Source organism: Neodiprion pinetum, chromosome 7 (assembly GCF_021155775.2).
Source record: "Neodiprion pinetum isolate iyNeoPine1 chromosome 7, iyNeoPine1.2, whole genome shotgun sequence".
Classification (NCBI taxonomy): domain Eukaryota; kingdom Metazoa; phylum Arthropoda; class Insecta; order Hymenoptera; family Diprionidae; genus Neodiprion; species Neodiprion pinetum.
This window is the reverse complement of record NC_060238.1, coordinates 19,740,110-19,763,259: the sequence shown is the minus strand read 5'-3', so window position 1 is coordinate 19,763,259 and position 23,150 is coordinate 19,740,110. Positions and strand designations below refer to the sequence as shown.

At 33.8% G+C, this 23,150-nt stretch overlaps 1 protein-coding gene and 1 long non-coding RNA gene across 4 annotated transcripts in view; one reads left to right on the top strand and one right to left on the bottom strand.

Annotated features, from left to right (window-relative positions):
* LOC138191217 (uncharacterized) overlaps positions 1-3,122 on the top strand; it is a 3,824-nt gene extending 702 nt beyond the window's left edge. The window contains exon 2 of the long non-coding RNA XR_011177573.1: positions 26-3,122. This is a non-coding gene — a long non-coding RNA (uncharacterized lncRNA). The remainder of the gene's footprint in view (positions 1-25) is intronic.
* LOC124222817 (GTP cyclohydrolase punch) lies at positions 1,126-23,150 on the bottom strand. 3 transcript variants are annotated; one of them, XM_046634177.2, is made up of 6 exons: positions 22,840-23,150; positions 14,684-14,923; positions 11,650-11,859; positions 7,410-7,575; positions 4,166-4,282; positions 1,126-3,208 (listed from the first exon to the last, which is right to left on the bottom strand). In XM_046634177.2, exons 1-6 carry the CDS (start codon positions 22,925-22,927, stop codon positions 3,079-3,081), a joined length of 951 nt encoding a protein of 316 aa, XP_046490133.1. In that variant the 5' UTR covers positions 22,928-23,150; the 3' UTR covers positions 1,126-3,078. The 3 variants fall into 3 exon arrangements, with proteins under 3 accessions (XP_046490133.1, XP_046490134.1, XP_046490135.1); XM_046634178.2 differs by lacking the exon at positions 22,840-23,150 and adding an exon at positions 15,525-15,777; XM_046634179.2 differs by lacking the exon at positions 14,684-14,923 and having other exon boundaries at positions 22,840-23,149.

Sequence of the window (23,150 nt, the reverse complement as noted above, 5' to 3'; positions counted from 1 at the left end):
TCGACACTAATTGTTTAATTTTTAGGAAACCAGAGAGAATAGTACAGCAAAGTGGAATGCTGTGACAACTAAACGATGGGGCCCTTTTGATACCAATCACTGTAACAGAGGAGACTGATAATTATATTGTCATGCGACACTTTTTCTGGTACATAAAAAATCACTATACACGGTTTCCTTATTATTGTTGCAACGCGTCACTGCAATGGAACTGTTTTTATAAAGAACAATAAGGAATTACATACTTAATTTTTCAATTGTTTGTTATATAAAATATAAACAGATTAAAGTACGGATCGAAAGATTGTGAAGGAACGTACTTAACAATTGTATATAAAAATGAGACGTTTGTTTTTGAAATATAAATTGAACTTTATATAATATAATATCATAAAATATCATAAATGTCAAATTTCATCATGTGTATAGATAACTTTTTAAAACATTATTACTATTATTATTATTCTTTACAAGTAAAATCTGGTCCTGCATAACAGTATATAATATAGGTATGTAGTCTTTAAAAATTTCTCATAAATTTAACGTCCAATTGTAAACATGTGATTTTCATTTTGTTTCGTAGATAGGCTTATATTTGCACTTTATACTCATCATTCTTTTTTAGTGTGCTTTGCTTGATATCGGTGTTAAATTAAACAGCATGAAACCACTCACATCAGTTATAAGGGAATCTATATCCAAATATTACTATTACTGAGCAAGAATGAAAATTAGTTTTTACAATATTTTGATAACAAAATATTACTATGTTTCATGCTGAAATACAGAATTTTTCCATATATCGCTATTTAGAAAAGGATTGAAACTTTTAAAATTTCTATAATTTGATCCCAAATTTACCATATATGATGCCATAAAAATTATTGGAATGTACTTGAAAGGAGATTAAGCTGTACTCGTTTTTTGTACATGACTTGTTAATGATGTAACAGTAAGTTTTTCTCATATCTTGTGAAAATTTAATGGCGTAAATTTTTCACACAATGATGCAGAAAAATTATTTTTATATTGATATATAAGTTTAGCGTGCGTATAACAATACTGTTCATCATCTGGTATTATATTTGACAGTTATAAATAACAGAACGTTTATATAAAGAAATATGAATCGTAAAATTTTTATTTAATAAAATATTACTAATGTCGTGACGGAACAATAAAATCGAGACAACTTGTATCGATCATTACTATCAGCATGGACAGTGTAATTGGCTGAGTTACCGCAAACCATGCAGATATTCACGATGTAAAATTTGTTCGAAATGAAATGACATAATAAAGGAAACTATTAACAAAAGTCTACTCTAATCAGATCACTTTTGTAGAGAAAAAAAGTGTTTAAATTATAATTTATAGAGAGACAATGTTGTTGAGAGCAAAAAAATAAGATTTAACTTCAAAATTGTAAAAAGAATTGAGTGAATACAAAATATGTAAAAATTATTCCGTATAATATTATTCTCAGTAAATTGAATGTTAATCAATCGGTTCGACAATTAGCAGCAATTATCAAACATCTATAAATTATCACATAATTATAATCTTTGCACGAAGTTATGTAAACTGGAAGTACAGTATTAATTTTCACAGCAGAAAACATATATCCTATGATCAATAAATATAAGGAAAATGTTCACGATTTTAACATGTATGCTCTGTACCGATTAACATTTCTGAAGAAACCAAACTTTATACTATAACGCAATATACACTTATTCACTTATTAGGTATACTAAATTACAAATAACAAGTTGCATTGCGGCGAGCAGTTTGCCCTACTGAAAATATTCATGCGTTAAATCGTAAAACGTTACGAAAGAATTCTACATGCAATTTATTACATGATTTGTCTTGTAAATTTGATAAAATATATAAAAAAATCACATAATAAATTACAAAAGCACGAATCATCAGATATACTAGACTAAAAATCATATAGTCAACTATATATACATGTAATAAACGACACGCTAAATTTGTTCAAAACATTTCATGATGCGACACATAAATATTTTTAGCGAGGTAGAATGATATCAGTTTCAGCATTTAGATTAACGATGGAATGTAAAGTGCCTTTGTATGGCTCGCGCTTTCTAGACATCTAAAATACACACATGTACTTCCCTGTGACAAAATACAATTGCCTAAGCACCTAGGTTCAAAGGTATGGCAAGTCGCCAAACATCTGGCTGTGAAATTTTGCGATAACCATACCACGGATATCACCTTGTTAGCTTTATAGTTTAATTCAATTTAATTTAATTTACTAAATGTTACTTTCTTATCTCAAAATAAATTTTCAATGCATATCTAAATAACAACGACGCGTCATTGTTCTATAAAATTGGAAGAGCAAGACCTGTAGTGCGTTATAACAGATTTTCTTTTTCTGTTTCTCGCGCCCTGTGATACTTTGCAAAAAATCGCATTTAGAGTGGTTTGCTTTATGACGTTTTAATACTATCTGCAATGATTGACAGAACGATAATGCAGAATGGCGTCTACATGAGTTTCTTCAAAGATGATGTAATATTCTCACATCTTGGGTTGGATGATTAATGAGAAAATCATTCGAAGTACTAAGATATTGTCTTGTTGTCAACTGGTCAGCAATTTAAGTACGTCTCTGTGTTTGCGGGACGCCTGAATGTTTGAGTAACATTAATATCTATAATTTATATTTGATAAGATTTCTCCACGCTTCCGATTCTTGTACAATACATAAATATTTCATGTTTTTTCTCAACTTTGACTCTGATACACAAATATCTATCTGCGTTTCACAGCTCTGCTAAAAATTCCGTTAGACACGGATAGAAACGTACAGATAATGTGATTCTGCGTCTGCTTTTAGTAGATTTTCTGTACATATCGTGTGCGTCTAACAGAACTTTTACCAGCGAGCTTCACTGGTTCAAGTGAACATAATTTCTAAAATGAAACTACAAAAAAGTACAAAGTATGAGAAGAAGGCAGAAATTTTTCAGTTTTCAATCTACTAGGTGTTGACATCGCTCAGTGAGAAAACTGCAAGCAAATCCGGTGTTATTGAAGACTCTATTTTGAATTAACTAAGTTGAGGAACTCCTCCCGAGTCTTGGGATCGTTACGAAAAACGCCAAGCATGGTCGATGTTACTGTTTTGCTGTTAATTTTTTGAACTCCTCGCATCACCATGCACATGTGCCTGAAATTTAAAAAAATCACACATTATAGTAACATGACAGGATATCGATATTGCATGTAGCTTACGTTGGACATTCGAATTGAAAATTTCCTTCTGCAAAGCTATGCAGAGAATTTCCATTCACAGAATTATACCCATTTCAGCCAAAAATGTAAAAGTGTTCGTACTGTCGATAAATGCTGTTATTATTTTGTTAATATATAAAAATGTAAGTGTTTTCTCTTCATCTTTCTACAATGCTCAATATCACATCCAAGGTGCTTGAAAATCTTTGTCAAGTTATTTAGACCGAGGTATTTTTCAGAGACAATAATTGTTGAAAAAAAATTTTTAAACCGCTAGCTAAGTCATAAATATTCGTCTGACCTTGAACCTAGTTTTTCTACTTAACGTATAGAGCATATAACAGATGTAATCCAAACGTATACATACATAAATTTGTATGTATCTTTGCATCAGTGAAAGGTAGAATATTGATATCTAGGAGTAAAAAATTCAAACTCACGATGCAAATGGCACAAGATCGTTACGTAATTATTATTTGACATCGTTTTAATTACATGTCTCAAGTATTTGTCGAATTCCAGAGCCTTGTGAAGATGCTTTCTGTTAACTTTGGCTCGCTAGCTTTGTTCATACAATTATATTTTTAACTTTTTTTTTTTCTTTTTTCAGAAAAATTCAAAATTACAACATTAACAAATTGCACCTGAAAATTTTCAATAAATTTCAAAGGATCTTCGATCGAGCGAGATTTCTGAAGCAGTCGTAATAAAGTAGAATTGATTGAAAAATTCTTAACGTATCGTCAACTTTCGAAGAAAGACAAGCATCCTTTTATAAAGAGTAAAACAAAAAGAAGTTGGCAACGTGATTTTCCAAAGTGCTTCCCAGACATTATTAAAGGAATAGTACAATTATATTCAGAATTGTATGAAATTATAAAATTATACTGACACTCCTTCGACGACGACTGCAACACCGACAGGTTGTACAGCCTTGGTAACTGCAATTGCAATTTGTTTAGTAAGACGCTCTTGTACTTGAAGTCGTCGACTGAAGATCTCAACAATTCTGTAAATAATATTTGGAACACGTGATGAATCATGAAAAACAAAGATAGTGTGAAGGGGAGGGGGGTACAAAAAGAACCGCAGCTATATTGTAACCAGTTCATAGAAAACTACAAGCAATAAAAAAAAAAAAATAATAATAACGGAATAAAAACACCTTTCATGAAGGAAGAAAGTATGTTACCGAACATAACCGAGGCTTCTGGAGCAGAGATCAAAGGTCGAATATAAACTTGATACATTAAATAGAAATTTGAAGACTACAGCAGGGTCGAGTTTCAACAATATTCTTTTTACAGATGCAATTATGCATGCTCAGTGGGCCATGTGAATCATATCCTCCTATTTTAATTTTTTACTTTCGTTGTACACTGCTTCGTGTGTTGATATTTTTATTTTTATTTTTTTTTTTCCAATGGGTTCTACAAAATTTCTCTCGTTATCTGGAATTTTTTTGTTTTCTTTTTTTTTTTTGCCGACCATAAGATCCTTCAAAGACGCCGTGCCATTTGAAACAGCGACGAACGAGAGTAAAAACCAAATTCGATAAAATACTTCTTCAACGAATATCAGATGGTTGCATTTTTTTTTTTTTTTTCAATGGTGTGTCATACATATCTCAAATTTTATATCCTTAGAGGTCGTAGTGTTTCCCTTTTTTCTATCTATACGTATAACACGTCTCGTTCATCCTTCTGTACTGCGGTTAATTTTGATAATTTTTAACAACGAGTAAAACAACACGGATCCGTTTACGTTAATGTAATTATGGATAGGAACCCGTAGAATGCGGTAGAAGCTATCGAATATTTTATAAGCTTATGGTAGCGTTATTAATATTATATATAATATATAATAATTAAATATATAAAACGTAAAATATTATGGAAGAATTCAGTGTGTAATCTGGTACATGACTTACTTTGTAAGTTCGATAATATATATGTATATATATATATATATATTCACGTAATGAATTTTATTGAATTTACAAAATGAATCATGTCACAAATTACAGACTGAATTATTCCATGAAATTTCACGGTTTATAAAATAAACATTTTCAATAGGATTCTACGGAACAGAATCCGACTCGGTGTAATATGAGTAGTAAAACGTAAATATTAACGAATGGAGAGATAAATAGTCCAAGGAACAATCTAAGGTAGCATGGCAGCGACGACAACGACCTTGTCTATCGCTGCACAATTATTTGCGTTGTTCTTGTACAGGTATACAGGTATATATAAAACAATGTGTGATTGTTTGATACGGATATACACACGGATGCAGGATCTCACGTGTCGAGTTACTTTACTCCATATATCTCAAGGTAGAATTTGTATCGGATGGTTTGTATAAACTGCACGGGAAGAGGGAGAGAGAGAGAGAGAGAGAGAGAGAGAGAGAGAGACACGTGTACCACCTACGTTGGTACATAACACCGTCTGTTTATGCATGTATCTATACATACAATCTTATATAGAGAATTGTGTCCGAACCGCGTGACGACGTGAAAGTCTGAACAATTTATTCCCCGTGCGGTTGTAATTGGCTCCTTCGACATATTTCGCGCTAATGCAATGATATTAACAGTCATACAAGGTCACGTGGATGTGTACGGTAATATACGCATTTGCGGACGTCTGTATATGTGTACATGTGCTATATAATGCAATTTGCAATAATTCTGTCGAAATGACACCGTCCTCAGCTCCTTAGGATGCTAGATTAAAATCTGAAACGAGGGAAAAACCGGTATCATATAACGAGCTGCTACCGCTGCTTCGATAATTGCTGTAGAACATTAACAGTCTACGATTCTACTCGACGCGATCATTCTTGACCGACTAAAATACTGTCCTTGTTACAGTTTTTCACTATTCTACTGGTCAGCGCGGAATAGTTCACGTGAGGAGCGTAACAGAATCGCGGAAATTCCAGCAACGTCGGTCACATTGTATCAAAATTAAATTTTCAATTGCCGAGATGCAGCAAGATGGCGGCTCGTGATGCGCGGGTCAGGCGTAGTTAGATTATTTTTGAAGATCATGCCGCAATTGGATCAGGTAATCATGTAAAAGGTTTCCGAGAAAGAGTGGGAGAAAACAGTTTTATATAACGCAAGCATGTTTAACGCGTTTTTCCGTACACAAGATACAGTTTCTATGACGGTCAAGTGAGTCTGCGAATGTGCATGCGCGGAGTACTGAAAAGACCAGTTTTGAGTCCTCGGAGTTAAAAGTGGTCTTTTCTGTACTGCGCGCGTGCGCTGTCACAAAGAAAATTATCATTGCACGATCCTAAACTCAATTTCATGCTTCGTGAAAAAACGCGTAATATAATCTTGTTAAATATAGCATCGTGTGCGACAAGGAGGCAACGATCTTTGCGCCTCACGTATTTGAAATATTCTTCTTCGGCTCACCTACGCCTTATATTGCAAACTTACGCTCGACCCGAAAAGACCGAGTTTGCTTCCTTGTTACACAATTATACTATTCCGGAACTGTATAGACTATAGATTTTTCCTCAATGCCTGGCAAAAAATATCTATACACTGTCGATCGAGACTTTTAGGAAGTAATTTAAATCATGAAATCATATTTAACGCATTTAAAAACCAACATAAATATGTGTCGGTGCTCACTAAGAATTGAGAAATCAAGCTTTAAAAACTTACATTCTGAACGAGATCTTGAAAATAAAAAGCTTAGAGCATATTACTGAAATGCTGGTTTCCGCACTAGCTACTTTGTTTTGACTTATACATTAGTTTGCATCATTCGTCCATCGTTAATCCCTTTCACGCAGAACAAAGTCATAATGGCAATTATAGTACGGTCGTCAATTTACTTTCGAGAAATGAATTAAAGGTAAGAATTAAGCCTTCGAAATTCACGTTTGTAATTGCAAGCGTTGCTCGTGTTATTCAATAATCTTCACCCACTAAATTATTGAATTGCATCAACTAAATTAAGGTTTTTAAAATTCCAAGTGGAAATGATCGATATATTGCACTAAAGACAACAACTAATTTTAGTACAACTTAATCATCGAATGAGAAATTAACAAACTACACATTTAAAAACGGTAAGAGAAATACCGATAATGGATGCTGTGCATACCTCGCCAATTTACTAAGTCCAAGAATCTTCTTGGAGGGTAAATAGCCGATTGATACTTTGCCGTAGAAAGGAACGAGGTGGTGCTCGCACATGGAAAACATCTCGATGTCCTTCACGACTACCATCTCGTCGTGATCTTCGTCGAATACGGCGTCGTTGATAACATCTGTAATAAAATAGTTCGTATCATAAGTATTACATAAGTTGGCCGATTGATTGTACACAAAGCGAATAACGTACATAAACTAAAATACTTTGATCTTAAGTAAATTCAATGTTTGTTCTTTCTTTTTAGCAATGAATAAAAACTTGTATCGTAATGTAGGTACCTACACGTGTAATATGTTTGCTCAATAAACGTATTTCTGTTCGGATGAGCAAGCAATTTATCATAAGTCGAGGCTATGTGTGTATAATGTACACTCTCTTAATCCTGTGCCTGATAGAATAAGAAACGGGAAAAAAAGAGGAGAGGAAAAAGAACGTGTATTTACAACAATTTCCAAGCTTTCGTTTCAAAATAAGCGAGGATTATTTTTATACGTTACGACAAAGATATGCAAACACAATTGAAAGGACTTGTAAAACGTTCCTCCCATTTTTTACGCGTTCGTCATAAAGCAAAAGAAGAATATTTCACTGTAAGAACGAAAACATTCTTATTCCATAAAATTCATTAAAAGTATGAGTGCCGTTAATCGAAGATGACGTAGATATCAGAAGCGGACAGATATATGAAGCACACGTCGATCGATTAAAATAAAGGCTTAATTCTCTTTTCACGAAGTTCGTTAGTCGTTACAGTGGTCGTTACTCACGTAAAATCACAGAATTTCTCTGAATCACGGGGAGGATAACGAGAAGGATGGATGGGATTTATTCGTTATTGACCTACTTTAGGAGGATGCTATAGGTCAGTCTTTACCGACGGAGTAAAATGTCACGGATTTCGTGTCTTGCTAAAGCCTATAATACGCATGGATGGCTGACGTAAGTGCTTCAGATAGCGTAATTCTAAATATTTGAGTGTTAAATAAGAATACACAAAAACCATTTTTCATGCGCGAGCAACGCTGAAAAATGTATTCCTAAAAATGTAATGGATTTTGGGAAGAACATTTTTTTCTATATTTTTGTTCGAAATCACGTGAAGTTTCGCGCTAGCTGAAACTTTTTCGAATCGACTATCATTAAGCACCATAAGCACTGACAATATTCAAAAAGTGGCATTTTGCTCGATCGGTAAAGACTGACTATATTTCGGAAAATTGCTTAGGGTTGGAAATTTTATGTGCATAAGAAGCAATGATAAAAAGCAACCCTATATCCTCAATATATCATCTCCACCTATCTCCAGTATCTTCAATGGCTTTCGCTGTGCTTTGTACATGTAGGTATGAGTCTGCTGATTTCCAACCCTCGTTGCCACGGCAACCCTTAACTGGAAACTCTGACGCCCTAAGGAAACGCTGTGATTCGACTGAAGTTTGGCAACATCGTGTTGATCGTAATTAGTCTTTTTTTTTTTTTTTGTTTTTTACCGACCGAGTAAAATTCACTCATTACAGCTATTGAAAAAAGCGTTTGTTTTACGCGCAACAATAATGTCAGAAGACGTCGTAAACCTTTAATCGAGTTGCTTCTCATTGCACGGAACACATTTTCTGGCCGTTATTCTCGCATATTGTGAAGGAAAAAAGCTTGAGGATATTTTTGTTCAGGATTTTACATAGAATTGCACTATTTGCCGCATTATTACAATAAAAATAAGTGACACTTTACCCGATCGTAATTTATAGTATCCTCATTCCGTGAATTATTTTGAAACGTTTTTCGTTTCCGAAACTTTGGTGTTTAAATTCAATGTACTTATACAATATTATGTAAAATGTTCTGCACGTGCGGAATGCGAACCGGTAACAAGCGATTTAACAAAAGAAATAAAGAGAGCGAGAGGGAGACGCGGAGAGAAATGGGAGTGGAATAAATCGGGTATAAGGGTCTTGGAAAACGGCGTGGGAGGGTAGAGCTTTCATAGCGAAGTGCTCGTGACGGGATTTCATGCTCTGAGATTTTCTCCGGTTCAGAAGCGTAGAATCTTGCAAAAAGAAAAGGTTGCGGGTCAAGTGAATAAAAAGGGTGATTAAGCGTGCATGCATGTATATGCACTCGATTTTTACATCACTGTGAGGAATTTTAATGCTCTAAACTTTTTGAAAAGCAAAAATAAAGGAACAGTCATGACATAGCAACAAAACACTGGCAAAATAAATTGGAAGCAGTTTGAATTGTACTATGATTGGAGTGAACATGTTCCTGAAAATTTTACAAAATAACTTTTCGATATTCTAAAAATGTTCGCTACTCAATGGAAGGACAAAAATTCGCGTGTATATTGGAATTTTCACATTGCAATGTGTCATCTGGTGGAAAAAAGATCAGACTAATCCAACGAGGTTGAGAGCTGATCGTTGACCGTGTTTTTCGGGTGTGGATATCAGAACAGATATATTATTGATTATATTTAAATAATTTGTGCGACACGAGTAATTTGAAACCCCAAGAATTACGATTTGCCTCCGTTAAAATGAAAAAAATTTAGGTTATGTCGTGATACAATGGCGCCGACAACTATACTCTGGGGTAATCAGGAGACGTTTCAATAATAGTAGGTAATACTTATGTAGTGAATTAAAATACCGATAATGACAAAATTATCGATCCCAAGATGATCGTCACCGATTACACCGTAACAAAAATATTTGAAATCATGTGAATCTTCAATATATGATAGGACTTTTGTAATGTAAAATATTACAATGTTTTACCACTAATAGGATGACAAAATTTAGGTACGACCTACGCCATTGGATTCGGGACTCGCAATAGGAGGAGAGAGGCAGGCTACTTAGCAGATAAGCGAAGCTTTCTGCCCCGTTCTCCACTCCCCCTTCATTGCAGACTTCGAAGAGCGAAAAATTTATTCGAGAACATCATAAAGCGAGATTCCTTCCAAGGATTTTTTCCCGTTCTAGTCTGTACAAAATGCCACTTGTGGCTTGGACTGATGCATAAAAAATGCTAACATAATTAACATGAATTACAGGTGTAATGTAAACAAGAAAAAAGCACATTTTTATAATTCTATAAGAACTAGAAAAAAGAATAACCTCTCCAAGTACTTTTACGAATTTCAGACTTTTTTACAAAGTTGATTCGCAAAAGGATTTTCGAAAGCTGGAAAAAAATTACTAGGTAATCGAACATTCTTTGAACATATAACGGATATCAATAAAAAGAAACTTGAATTTCAAATATTCGTTACAAATAAGTTTGTCATGTTCGCGATGAAAAGATTGACGAAAAGCGAAACCGTGTTCCCGCTTTTGAAAATAATATTTGTTTCATCCGTAGTTCCGAATAAAATAGAAGTAAAAGGAAAAAAAATGAAATGTATCAACAATATGGAAATTTTCTCGAATCTTTAATTTTGATCGTTGATTCAAAACACTTCAATTATTTATTTGTAAGACCAAATAGAAAATAATAAAATATTTATTCGTCGTCGTCCTCGTTGTTATTGACGTATAGTAATTCCAATATATATATACATTATATACGTATTAAAATGCGTAACTAACGTTGAAGAAAAATTTACAATTATGTCGTCCTTGTTTGGTGAGAGTTTTTCTGTTCATCCTGTATTTGTAATACAATGAAAATAATCACGGGCAAGTATTTTATAGTAATCACCTTGTACTAAATTCCACGCAACAGAGGTACACGAAAACAAAACAATGGTACATAAATAATTTTATTAACCTTCGTGAAAATATCCTTTTTTCCTACGAGAATTATCATAATTTATATTCAGAGAAACTCAGAACAAAAATTTAGCAAAATTTATTCCAACATTACCTCTACAAATCATACGCTTCTATCAATAATTAAAAGATAAAAACCTTCCTTCAAACGGTATAGTCGGAGAAATTTCTTGTAATCATTTGTAATTATTAAAAAATAAATAGCGACCAAAAACGACTTACAATGAGAATATTTTACGTCAGTAAAAATTTGACAAATAATTACCCCAAAGAAAAATATGATTCAGTCTGGATTTCTTTTAAAGTTCGTCGCGCGATTTTCAAACCAAGGTGAATATCTTTAAACAGAAATTTCTTCGTGGAAAATTCACTAGGTGACAATTTTAAGATCAAGCTTAAAATTTCTACCAACTTACCTTTTAAACTTTGATCGTATCCCTTGGTGAAAAACAACATGGCTTTAGCGGCTCTTTCAGGTGTTTTAAGGAGACCCTGGCGTTCAGGATCCTCTCCGAGTGAGCTGAGAAGAAGTTTGTAACTCCTGGACATTTCTGGTAACAGATCTTCTCTGGTTGGCGGTCGATGATCGAGCTCCAAGTCGTGATGAAACGTGCATTTCTCGTGTCCTGCGTAAAAATTCAATCCACACAATAACGAATCGTCATTTTTTCAACCCCTTCGAAATTATTTCTATCATTCTTTTTCACTCGCCATAGAAAACAGAGTAAAAATACTGGATTGGCTTTGCGGTAAGTGAAAATCGTTTAATACTTAATTGATATAAAAATTGACAAGCGAAGCTCATTTTGACGAAATTTGTTAAGCACTTTGAGAAAAAAATTAATTGAACAAATTATTGTGGAAAACAGTTCCGTTTACGTTGTTTCTTTTTATACATATACACATACACATACTTTTTTTGAAAAATTTAAAAAGATGGTGATCTTCCGCAATCGAGTAAATAATAATCTCAGCTTGCGTCAGAAGTAGAAAGAGAGAGAGAGAGAGAGAGAAATCTTTACACATCCTAGATCATAATATGTAGCATAATAATACATGATGAAAGACGCGTATGATTTCTCAGGGCGGAATCACGGATAACAGTGATTAGTCTCGGTATAAATTAATTACGAAATCACTTAGTCGTTTTCATTATATATGCGTTTGTTTGCGTATCGCTTTTTTTTTTTTATACACATCAGCAATTCAGTTATACGTTAATAAACGCCTGTGCATACGTTCAATTCTTATCGTATAGGCGATAGTCGCGCGGCGAACCCCGTCGTTAAATAAAAACAAACTCCTTGCCCAGTAAAGATAAAATATTGGCTCCAAAATTTTGTTTACATCATTAATTATCTACTAGCATTATGAAATACTTCTCGTATGCACCTTAAAATATTATTATATAAGACAGAAAATCTCCGAAGAAGAAATTATGTATTTTCTACAATTTTTATCCAGTTTTTTTATTTATTAATTTTTTTTTTTTTACGTCTTTTCTTGAAATACTTTTACTCTTTCGTCCGTAGAACATCAATTTAGTATTTCCTATATACGTACAACTTGTAATTCATTTTTGTATCCTACAAGTTTGACGATTATTCATCTTTGTTTGGATACGCGAAGATGAAAGAAAAAAAAAAAGAGCACACAGTCAAGGCCTCATAAAATTATACATATATGTTTACAATAACTGTGCGTACGGTAAACTGATGAGCGAATATCCACAAGTTAATGGATGTTATACCTCGAATAATTCATGCCCTTTTAAATATTATGTTGAAAGAGTAAAATCCAAAGCGTCCGACTGTTATGTTATATTTGTATTTATTATTATTATTAGTGTACTTTGTTCACGTGTAATCGGGTCAAAAAAAATGTCAGCAATGTACGGAAGTTAAAATTATGCCGGCTTTTAAACATTCGTTTCGGTTAATATTATGCATTGTATCAATAATTTAGTGCAGTTAAACGATTTACTTTATTGCGAATCTTATGATAAGATATAATTCGCGATCGACAATTATCATATAAATCTTCATAAATTGTAAAGTAAAATAAAAGAATTAATTCCGCTGGTATAACATGAGGCTGAAGTTGGTGACGTTATCACGATGTATTATGTTTCGGAAAAATAGTTATTTCACAATTGCGGGATTGTAGGAAATGCAATAAATCATAATAAGACAAAACGTATTCACATTTTGAAAAATGAACCACTTCGAAGTCACTATAAACTTGCAAAATAGTAATTTTTCCCGCCAATGTTCCGTTGCGTTAACGTTACTAACTTCAGTCTCATTGTAACATGAGGCTGCAGTTATTAACGTCACTGTAGCAATTTACGTTTCTAAAAGATCGTTATTTCACAATTGTAGGAATGCAGTAAATCATAATAAGACAAAACGTATTCATATTTTGAAAAGTGAACCACTTCAAAGTCACTATAGACTTGCAAGATAGTCATTTTTCCCCCAACGCTCCGTTGCGTTAACGTTGCTAACTTCGGTTTTTTTATAACATGAGGCTGCAGTCAGTAACGTTACTGTAATGATTTACGTTTCTAAAAAATAGTTATTTCACAACTGTAGGAATGCAGTAAATCATAATAAGACAAAACGTGTTCACATTTTGAAAACTAAACCACTTCAAAGTCACTAAAAACTTGCAAAATAGTAATTTTTCCCCCCAATGTTTGAATTAACGTTATTAACACTTCAGACTCATCATGACTGCGAGTTCAATTTGTCATTCCATCGATTCAAATGAATTTAGTAAAATCAAACGTCTCTTTCTTCAATATATGAAAAATAATGATCAATTGATCGATCGATGTCCGATAAATATTATATAAACGCGAGTAACTTTTTCCAAAAAATTACATAACTCATTATTACAGATAGAAAATACGAATTTCTAGTTGCGCAGGTTACCATTTTCACTTATACATACGTGTTACTATTCTTTTCGATTACGGTCACTCGCACTATATTTTCTCGATTTACCATAATTCGATATTGTTGCAGCGATAAATGAGCTAATAAAAAAATTAAATTATTCAACATTGTTGCATGATAATAATGAAAAAAATATAGTATCGTCATCTATAATATACTATGTACATATACATAATCACGCTAAACAATAGTAACAAATACTGTATCGAACAATATTCAAACCGTTACATTGTCCAACGAATCCCGTTTTTTTTTTTTTTTTTATTTTATACCAGCACTATTTCAAGCAACCTTATAATCTATGTCAAAAAATTTAAAAAAAAAAAAAAAAACGAACATCCCAGTTACAAATGCAAAAAATCCTGATAATTATAACACAATTACACGTATCCTTTTTTCCTTAATTTTTTTTTTCTTTTTTTTTCGTTTCTCGCGTATATTCGCGTCGCGATTATCGGCGGGGTTCAACGTCTGCTCGTGAAATTTTTACCTGGAGTTGTGGAGGTCCTCGGCGTTCGAGGTGTTCCCGGTATATCGAGTTCGGAATCTTCGACATTCTCGTTCCACGAGACTGTCCTAAGCGGTCCCGGCTTTTTGACAATATTATTCTGCTGCATGTTGTTATCGTTTTGTTGTACGGCTCTTTCATTATAGATGGCTACCTCGCTCTCCCCTGCGCCTCCGTTCGCCGCGCATTGATTGTTAACACCGTTCATCGTCTCTCCCCTATCTGCGTACGTACAATATTTTATACGTTATACACGATTACACGACCGCGATTTATTCCTATAGTATATGATTATTATCTTTGTACTCTCGTTTGACGAATTTCAACGTAAATAAATTTTTCACGTGAATTTTGATTTTTCTTTTTTTTCTTCTGTTTTTTACTTTTACTTTTACTCTTTCTTCTTCCAATCCTCGGTCAGCTCTAATTCACCGCGTGTTTTTTTTTTTTTTTTTCTTTTCTTTTACACACTCGAAATATTTTTTTCAAACTCAGGGATAACTATGATAGGTACATGTATATAGAACGGTACAATTAGTTATTCATCACAGATTCAAACAAGTGCCGTGTGCTGCAGTTATGTTTCTCATTCAAATTTCTTGAATAAAGATAATAACAATGATAATGAATTACGGTTGTAAAAAATTGAATGTCCGTTATAATGATATAACTTTAATTCGAAGATAATTAGTTTATTATTACATATCACGCGCATATAGAAATTTAGTGTACATAATACACGTGCATACTTGATTCTATTTAACTTTTTTAAATTCTGTGTATTTGTAGAATTTGTACGATTAAATCTTGTTACTTTTATTACCTCATAAGCCTTGGTAAAGAATAATTAATCACAATAACAGTATGAATTGTCAAACGATTTATAAAAAAAAAAAGAAAACAACAACGAGATAGTCCGATTGAAAGGATAAGCCAGTTCAAAAATTTTTATAAAAAACGAGAGCCGATCGAATGTCGGATTGTCGGTGGAAAAAAATGATAATCGAACGAAAATTGAAATGATTAAAAGTAAGATCGTAAGGATCGGAACGCGATGTTCCTCGTTCGACTGCCGCGGTGCGACTGGCCTGCCGTCACTGGCTACTCATATTCTATATACTCGCTTTTACTACCGTGCACAGCTGCCCAGTAGATACAGGCTGCGAAAGAGAACCGCAACGCGGCGACGCGACGCAGCGCGAATTCAGAAATCGCTGCAGGGTGGGGCGATTTTGAAACAGGCCATTGTTGCCCTCGGAATTTAAAAGGGCCCTAACACCAAAATCTAAAAAAAAAAATGCTGTCTTAAATAGGCGTATTTTTTTGAGGACAAATCGGAGAAGCGACAAAAATAAGTTACTGGTTTTCGCAAATTTCGAGTTAAGAGACTTTTGAATTATGAGGGGAAATTTTTTACGCTTCCTAAAAAGAAAAATTGCAACATAACACGAGCTGAGCTGATGTTTGTTCTACTGACATTTCAATAATTTTGGGTCAAAGAATGCGGTGAATTTGATCGTTACAAAAATTCTATCATTACCATCTTTCAATCTGAAGATATTGGTAAAAGTTTGAATAATTTTCTATCAAATGATATTTCAAAAGTAACGGAGACACCAACTCCGGATTTTTTACACACGAATTATATGCTATGTGCTTCGTCTTTTGTTTACCATAGAAAGAATCGTCAACTTAGATGTGAAGTCGTACTCCAAATTCATAGATAATACTAAATTCCCCATGCGAAAAAAGTTTAGGGTACGAATCGATATCCAAGGTGAGGGTTTTTTCAGTGAGGGTATATACGTCTTGTTCCTGACAGGTAATAAAATTTCGCTTGGTAATTAACGGTATAGTAATATTCAATAATCGATTAACCTTTCGGCTAACCTGTTTTTGATCCGAATCGAAATGCGAGTTTGATTCTATACAAGTTACGTGACAATGACCGGTGATGACAGCTGACGTAAGATATCGGGAGTAATTGTTACATAATTCGCATAGAATCGAACTCACATTTTGTTTCGGACCAAAAACAAGTTAGCCGTAAAGTTAAGGAGTTAATGAATGTTTATACTGTACACCGAATCCTAGGAAAGGGGAATTACACATTATGTTCAGGTTCGGCACCGTATTTCGCCGCCACATTATCCCGATGAATAACTGGATCTGATGACAGTTCTACTCTTAGTTGCCTCATTGCCACAGTTCATTGTCCGAATTCGATTATTCATAATTTTCCACATTGCGTAATATTCAGGTTATTTTGACAAATAATGTTTGACGTTTGACCGTGATGTGATACGATGCTTCCCTCATGGAAAAAACTCCAACTTGGTTGTAAATTCCTACCCCCAAGTCATAGATAATGTTAATTTCCCATAAGAAAAAAGTTAGGTGTACGAATTTACACCCAAGTTGGGGTTTTTTTTCCGTGAGGGTCAACCTGAACATGAAGCGTAACTCCGGTTGCCTGCTTCAGGCGCACGGATCGTTCCGTTGTTAGAAAAATTCACGATACATTTTATGGTTATTGCAACATTCAAATGGATTTGTTTCGTTGTCAAGTTGTTCAATTGACTGCTGAATCAACATCAGTTATTTACCGTAATAGTTACGAAAAAATATGCATACGAGTGACCTGCACGATGAAAAAAATTGTACCACATACCAGATATTCTTGTTACAGCTAAAGAACTCAGTTTCATTCATATCCCCATAAATTAAAATTGCGAAATCACACGAACGAATAAGGACGTTATTTGTAATACTTGGTACGATAACTAGAATTTTTAAACCTCTGGAAATATCTATAACGCAGATTGCGGTTCTGGCTGTAACTAATTGCAGTCAGCTTTTTTTTCGGTTTTTTATTGGAAATACCTTTTTGAACATGCTGTATAATGTAACGAGGGCATGCCTAACGCAGCGTCATAATTGCACGATGAGGTTGCTCGCGGGGCGGAAATTCCCCGATTTCTCTGCCTTGACTCCGCGGGGAAAATAACTCACTGAATTGATGTGTAAAGTATTTATAAATCACCTGAATTAACGAGAATCAACTGGATTAATGCAAAATAAGTAAATGAACGAGAGTTAACTGAAGTAATGAGAATTAACAGAGAAATTACTGAATTATGAGAAATTAACTCAAGTTGATTTTCAATTAGTTTGGATTCGTGCCGGAACAATCTGTTTATAGAGAAAAAAATATTGAATTCGAACCAAAAAGTTGAGTTGAATTTATGAAAGAAATCAATTCGAATTAACGAGAAATAAAAAAAAATGGGTCGAAATTTTCTTAAACTCACTTGAATTTGAATGAATCATCGAGAATTATCGAGAAAAACATTGAAGTTCATAAATTGAAATGAATCAAGTTGAATTGGAAAAATTTATCTAAATTAATAAAAATTAATTTGAAATAGGTTGAATCAGATCAATTAATTCAAATTAATTCAACACAACAAATTATTGCGTCACTCAAATCTCGAGTTATTTCCCCTTCGCTTGACTCGAATGAAAAAATCAGCTCACATCACCTACGTCAGTTGTACAGACGTCTGCGGAATTACCGAGAATATGTGTTGGAAGATCGGTCATAATCGAATAGCCGACAGTTATACCTATGCGTACAAACACACACAATGTAAAGAGTAATCACGGAAAATCCATGCACCATCGTAATTGCCACCTTGCAAACTTTCGTAATCTGTTTATAATAGTTGAGAATATTATTGGAAAGATTTTACCTACGGCAATTACTCGTCGGAATCACGATAGAAGAATTGTATTTTTTGGATTTCTCTGATTCATTGTTTATGTATTCGTGTATTCGTCTTTCATTTGTTTGTGTAATCATGAATTTCAAAAACTGTCAAATATGCTCAGCACGACCAAATCATATTTAATTATACGCGACGTTCTTTGTTGTATTTTCCAATTTTTATCGGCTCAACGAGATTCAAATCAAGTCTTGAAGCTTTTACAGTTCACCACCATTTTACACATTATTAGCCGTGAACGCTAATCTCAGCTTCTTTTTTAGGAAATTTCTTGAAAATTCGACTACACCATTGATCATTGAAAAGTTAGTTTTTTCACTAATGTATACTGGCATTCGAAGCTCAATTAATGTCTAAGTAATTGAGTCATTCCATTTTTCATAGATAAGATTGGACGGTCTAAAATGATACCTATTTTTAGGATTTTTTTTTTTTTTTATAGAAAATGAAAATACTTGGAGCAATTTCATTTTGAAGGCTGTATTATTTATATTTTCAATAGGTATGATTTTAGACCGTTCAAGTTTTACCCCCCCCCCCCCCCCCCCCTTCGGGTACTTATCGAGTAATCTGCAGTTTTCACAAAAGCATTAAATCCAAACAAGCAAGCCAATTAACGATTTGCTTCTTATGAGCCGTCACACCATCGTGGAATGTTAAAAAAATTGCATTTTTTCTTATCCTTTGATTTTGTCACAGTTTCAAGCCTTGAGAATGGTTTTGCAATTTTTTTTTTTTTTTTCAATCTTCGAAAACTCACCGCATTAAGAAAATTCTCGAAATAGTAAAACGGCCAAGCATTTATTCAATCTTTTGGTTACATGTAACCGAAATCTTGAAAAATGTTTCGACCAATTTCGAAACAGGTCGTCATTGTTGTTCCGTCCTATCTATTCAATGTGATCCGTTGAATAACGATTATCCTGCGTGTTCCAATTGCGCAAACTAGGGCAACAATTCTACCGACGATTAGGTATTTAAAATCTATAATATAGCATCCATTGTTATATTTAGGTATATGTAATTATATTATACTAGAAAGAAATTTATAAACACGTGAACAATACGAATAAACCCGCATCGTACCAAATAAGCTGTACAGAACCTTGGATTCAGTTATAATATACAAGGTTGTCAGGAAGAGAATGATAATTCCGAGAGACAAAACTGTATAAACAAGACAGTGGAGCTGAACGAGCTCCGTGAGCGATACACAACGAACGATATTATCGATCGTAAACTAAATTGGTCGATAATACGAGAAAGAAATTATAAGCGAAACGGAGTAAAACGGAGCTGCTCATACAAGAAACGCTGCGTGTAATTGTTGCAACAAATAATATGCCTAGCTTCGTTTTGTGTGACTTTTTTTTTTTTTTTTGTACCTCTTCGCAAAACCGTCAAGGTAAATTGCAGTTCTTTTTCAATCTTTACTATTACGATCTAATTCTGCAGTAACGGTTTTTCTTCGTCAGTTTGTCTTTTCTTCTTTTCCTTCACTTTTTGCACCTTATATTCCAAAGTCTCTAATTGCCTTGCTCGCAATTACGGCTGACATTAGTGATTTAAATATTTGAAGTATGACGAAATCATCTGAGTGATTTCATAGGTATATTATTATACAGCTATAATAACATGACTGGGCAGACTTTTTTTTAAACCAATCAATATTGATTTATTATTGGTGTATTTGTGGTTATTTTTATTACTTTGTATTTTCTACCGAGGAAGTAGTTATAAACAATTATAGATTGCAATCGAACGTCAATCAAGTGTCAATATGGATATCCGTGTACTCTTAAATTGAAACTTAAATAACGTGTTGCCTATATCTGTACAGAGATTCAAAAAAAAAAAAAAAAAACAAAAAAAAAAAAAAATATACGTGTTTTTATAGTTATAGAATAAAATCGTTCTATTTTTCGTATTCAAAATTCATTTCTGATAGTAACCTTTGAGAAAATAATTTAGAAACTGATCGACCAACCGATCTATTCTCCTTTGAATTCAAGAGCGCAGTTTTCCCTGTTCTCGTTAAAGGCCCATATCGTAGGATGATTAATCGAGAATAACCTTAGTTTGCAGAAATTATGGTAAACCGCACGTCACTTTTGTGAATATAGTAAATACTACGCGCGTGACGATTGACGTGCGTTAATGAGAAATATCATCAAGCTTCCAGGATAACTTCGATGGGTATATTATAAGGTAATTTCGGGTGACTTTCCTCGATCCAAGAGAACTTAAAGTAGACAGAATTGCAGAAGCAAAATCGGTGTTCTTGTTAATTGAAATAATCAAACTATGAACCTATGATAAATCGAAGGAGTAAAAATGTTTACAACATTTAGGTCCGAAATTTGTATAGTTTTTCTTCAATTCTTTGATTTGACTATCATTATTCTCAGTATTATACGAGGAGGAAGAAAAAAAGATTGTGAAACGGTAAACCGCACTTTTATCCCACATATATTAGTGACTAAGCCTTTCCTTGGGTTTTTTTTTTTTTTTTTTATTCAATATTTCCTAGTATTTAATCGTAATTCTGTTTTTATCCCCGAAAATTTTGACAAGTAAGGAAAATGGATTATCTGTTCAGTTTCATATTATCTTCAACGTGAATGAATTGTAGGAAAAGGAGTGAAGGTTCATAACGACATTCTCTCGATCTGTTTATCATTGATAAAGTAGCAATCAGTGACAAACGTACACTAAACGCCTGACGTTATGCAATTGGCGTGACAAAACAAAAAAGGAATTGCCGATGCTTAAGGCGTCGCGCGTTTAAAATTTTGATACTTAGTTGAGCTAATTACCGACAAATCCATACTTATAATTAGCACAATTCGAAGGACTACGGCTAGACCTTCGGATGAAATGATGTGCAATATCGAAATAATTTCGTGCGTGGATTAAATCAGACCGGAGACAGAGTTACGTTATTTTCGTGACACTGATAATTCTGCGGGATCGATACGGGGGCGCTTGCGAAATATCAGCGCGACTAATTGAACGAGGCTAAAACTCGACAAGGCTTCCACTTGATGAAAAGGAAGCGAGGCTGTTGATTAACTGCGAAGTATCTCGTGCGAATAAATTGCGCAACCAGGTTGATCGACTTTTGATTTATATACCTATAAATACATAGGTATACAATCTATTTACACGCACATGTTACACAGTCCCGAAAGCTTAGCGTTTCCGATTTAGTCGAATAATTTATTTACTTATTTTATTACTTTTTAGCATCTTGCAACTACACCATACCGTTCGGGTGTAGAAACTTTTTGCCAATGATACGCTGCAAATTCATACAATTTCTTCCATCTAGATATAATTATGTTGTAGATTATGAATAACATTATTAATCCAGATCAACGACGATTGTTGTGGTAGACTAATATACACTGACATGCTATACAATTGCCCGAGGCCGGGATTAATCGGATTCCAAAAAAATTATTCGGCACTCAATGGAGTTCAAGGGAGAGTAAATCAATTTTAAACGTTGCAGACGGTGACGGCAATAAATCGTTGACCTTGTCTCAAGTACACCTATCTACGAATTGTTCTGCAATCTCGGATCGATTGTTTTCACACCGGATTATATTCTTGTGTAACACATTTTATCACGGTGGTGCATTTTACCTATGAACAGATGTAATCCTTTAGTCACCTTCGTCAGCTGACTATTCACAAATTGTCGAATAATTTGATCTTTTTCAAAATTCAAAGCTTCACAGCTTTGCTTGATTCATATTTACACTCGTTTTCTATTTTTTCAATCATTTATCAATAAGGATGAAAAACCGACTTACCTATAACCTGTAATACGTGCTTAAAACGTTGAAAAATAATTCCCGCCAAGCAATCTACGTCTTAATCTCGGTTAAACAATTTTGAAGTTCATCCCCTACGTTGTGTATAACTTTTAAGCTGGTGCGACAAAATTGCAGTCCAAGTTTCGAAATCCATGGAAACGCTTTTTTTCAGTTTCACGTTATTATAATATTTCAAATTGTTTCGAGAATGAAATAGCGCATATACGAAATCTTGACATAACTTCACTTTTATTGTTTCCAGTCCATTTTCCGGGATTTAGATCCGAGTATTCGATATCAATAAAATTACGCGTCTCGGACTTCGTTAGTAATCCCCCCCTAACCGCCCAAATAAACATTGGACTTTAACAAATTACGGATCTCAATAATATTTGACATTGATTCGGAAGAATAATTGTTTTTTAAACAATTATAAATCATAATAAATATCGATCATTCGATTATTTAGTCGACGAGTATTTTCTGGGAGATTTTCCCGAGTACATGTATAAAAAAGAGTTGACCTACTCACCGTTTCCATTACTGAGAACGCAGAGACACCGGCTTTTTCCATTTTCCGTACCGTTCTCTCGGTTGTTGGACTCCTTCTGATCCTTCATGATTAGAGTTGCACCGCGTCTTCGGTCTGGAATTCGGAGTCGAAACGAAAAGATACGATAACAACAAAAAAAAAAAGATATAGGAACAAGTGTGTTCAGAAACTGGCGATTTATTTATTTATTTTTTTTATTTGTCGGCAAGTGTAAACTTCGCTATATTGCCGACGCTTGGAGGTGACTGTTTGTACTGTCTCTCAAGCGAAATAAGAACGAGAAGTAAGCT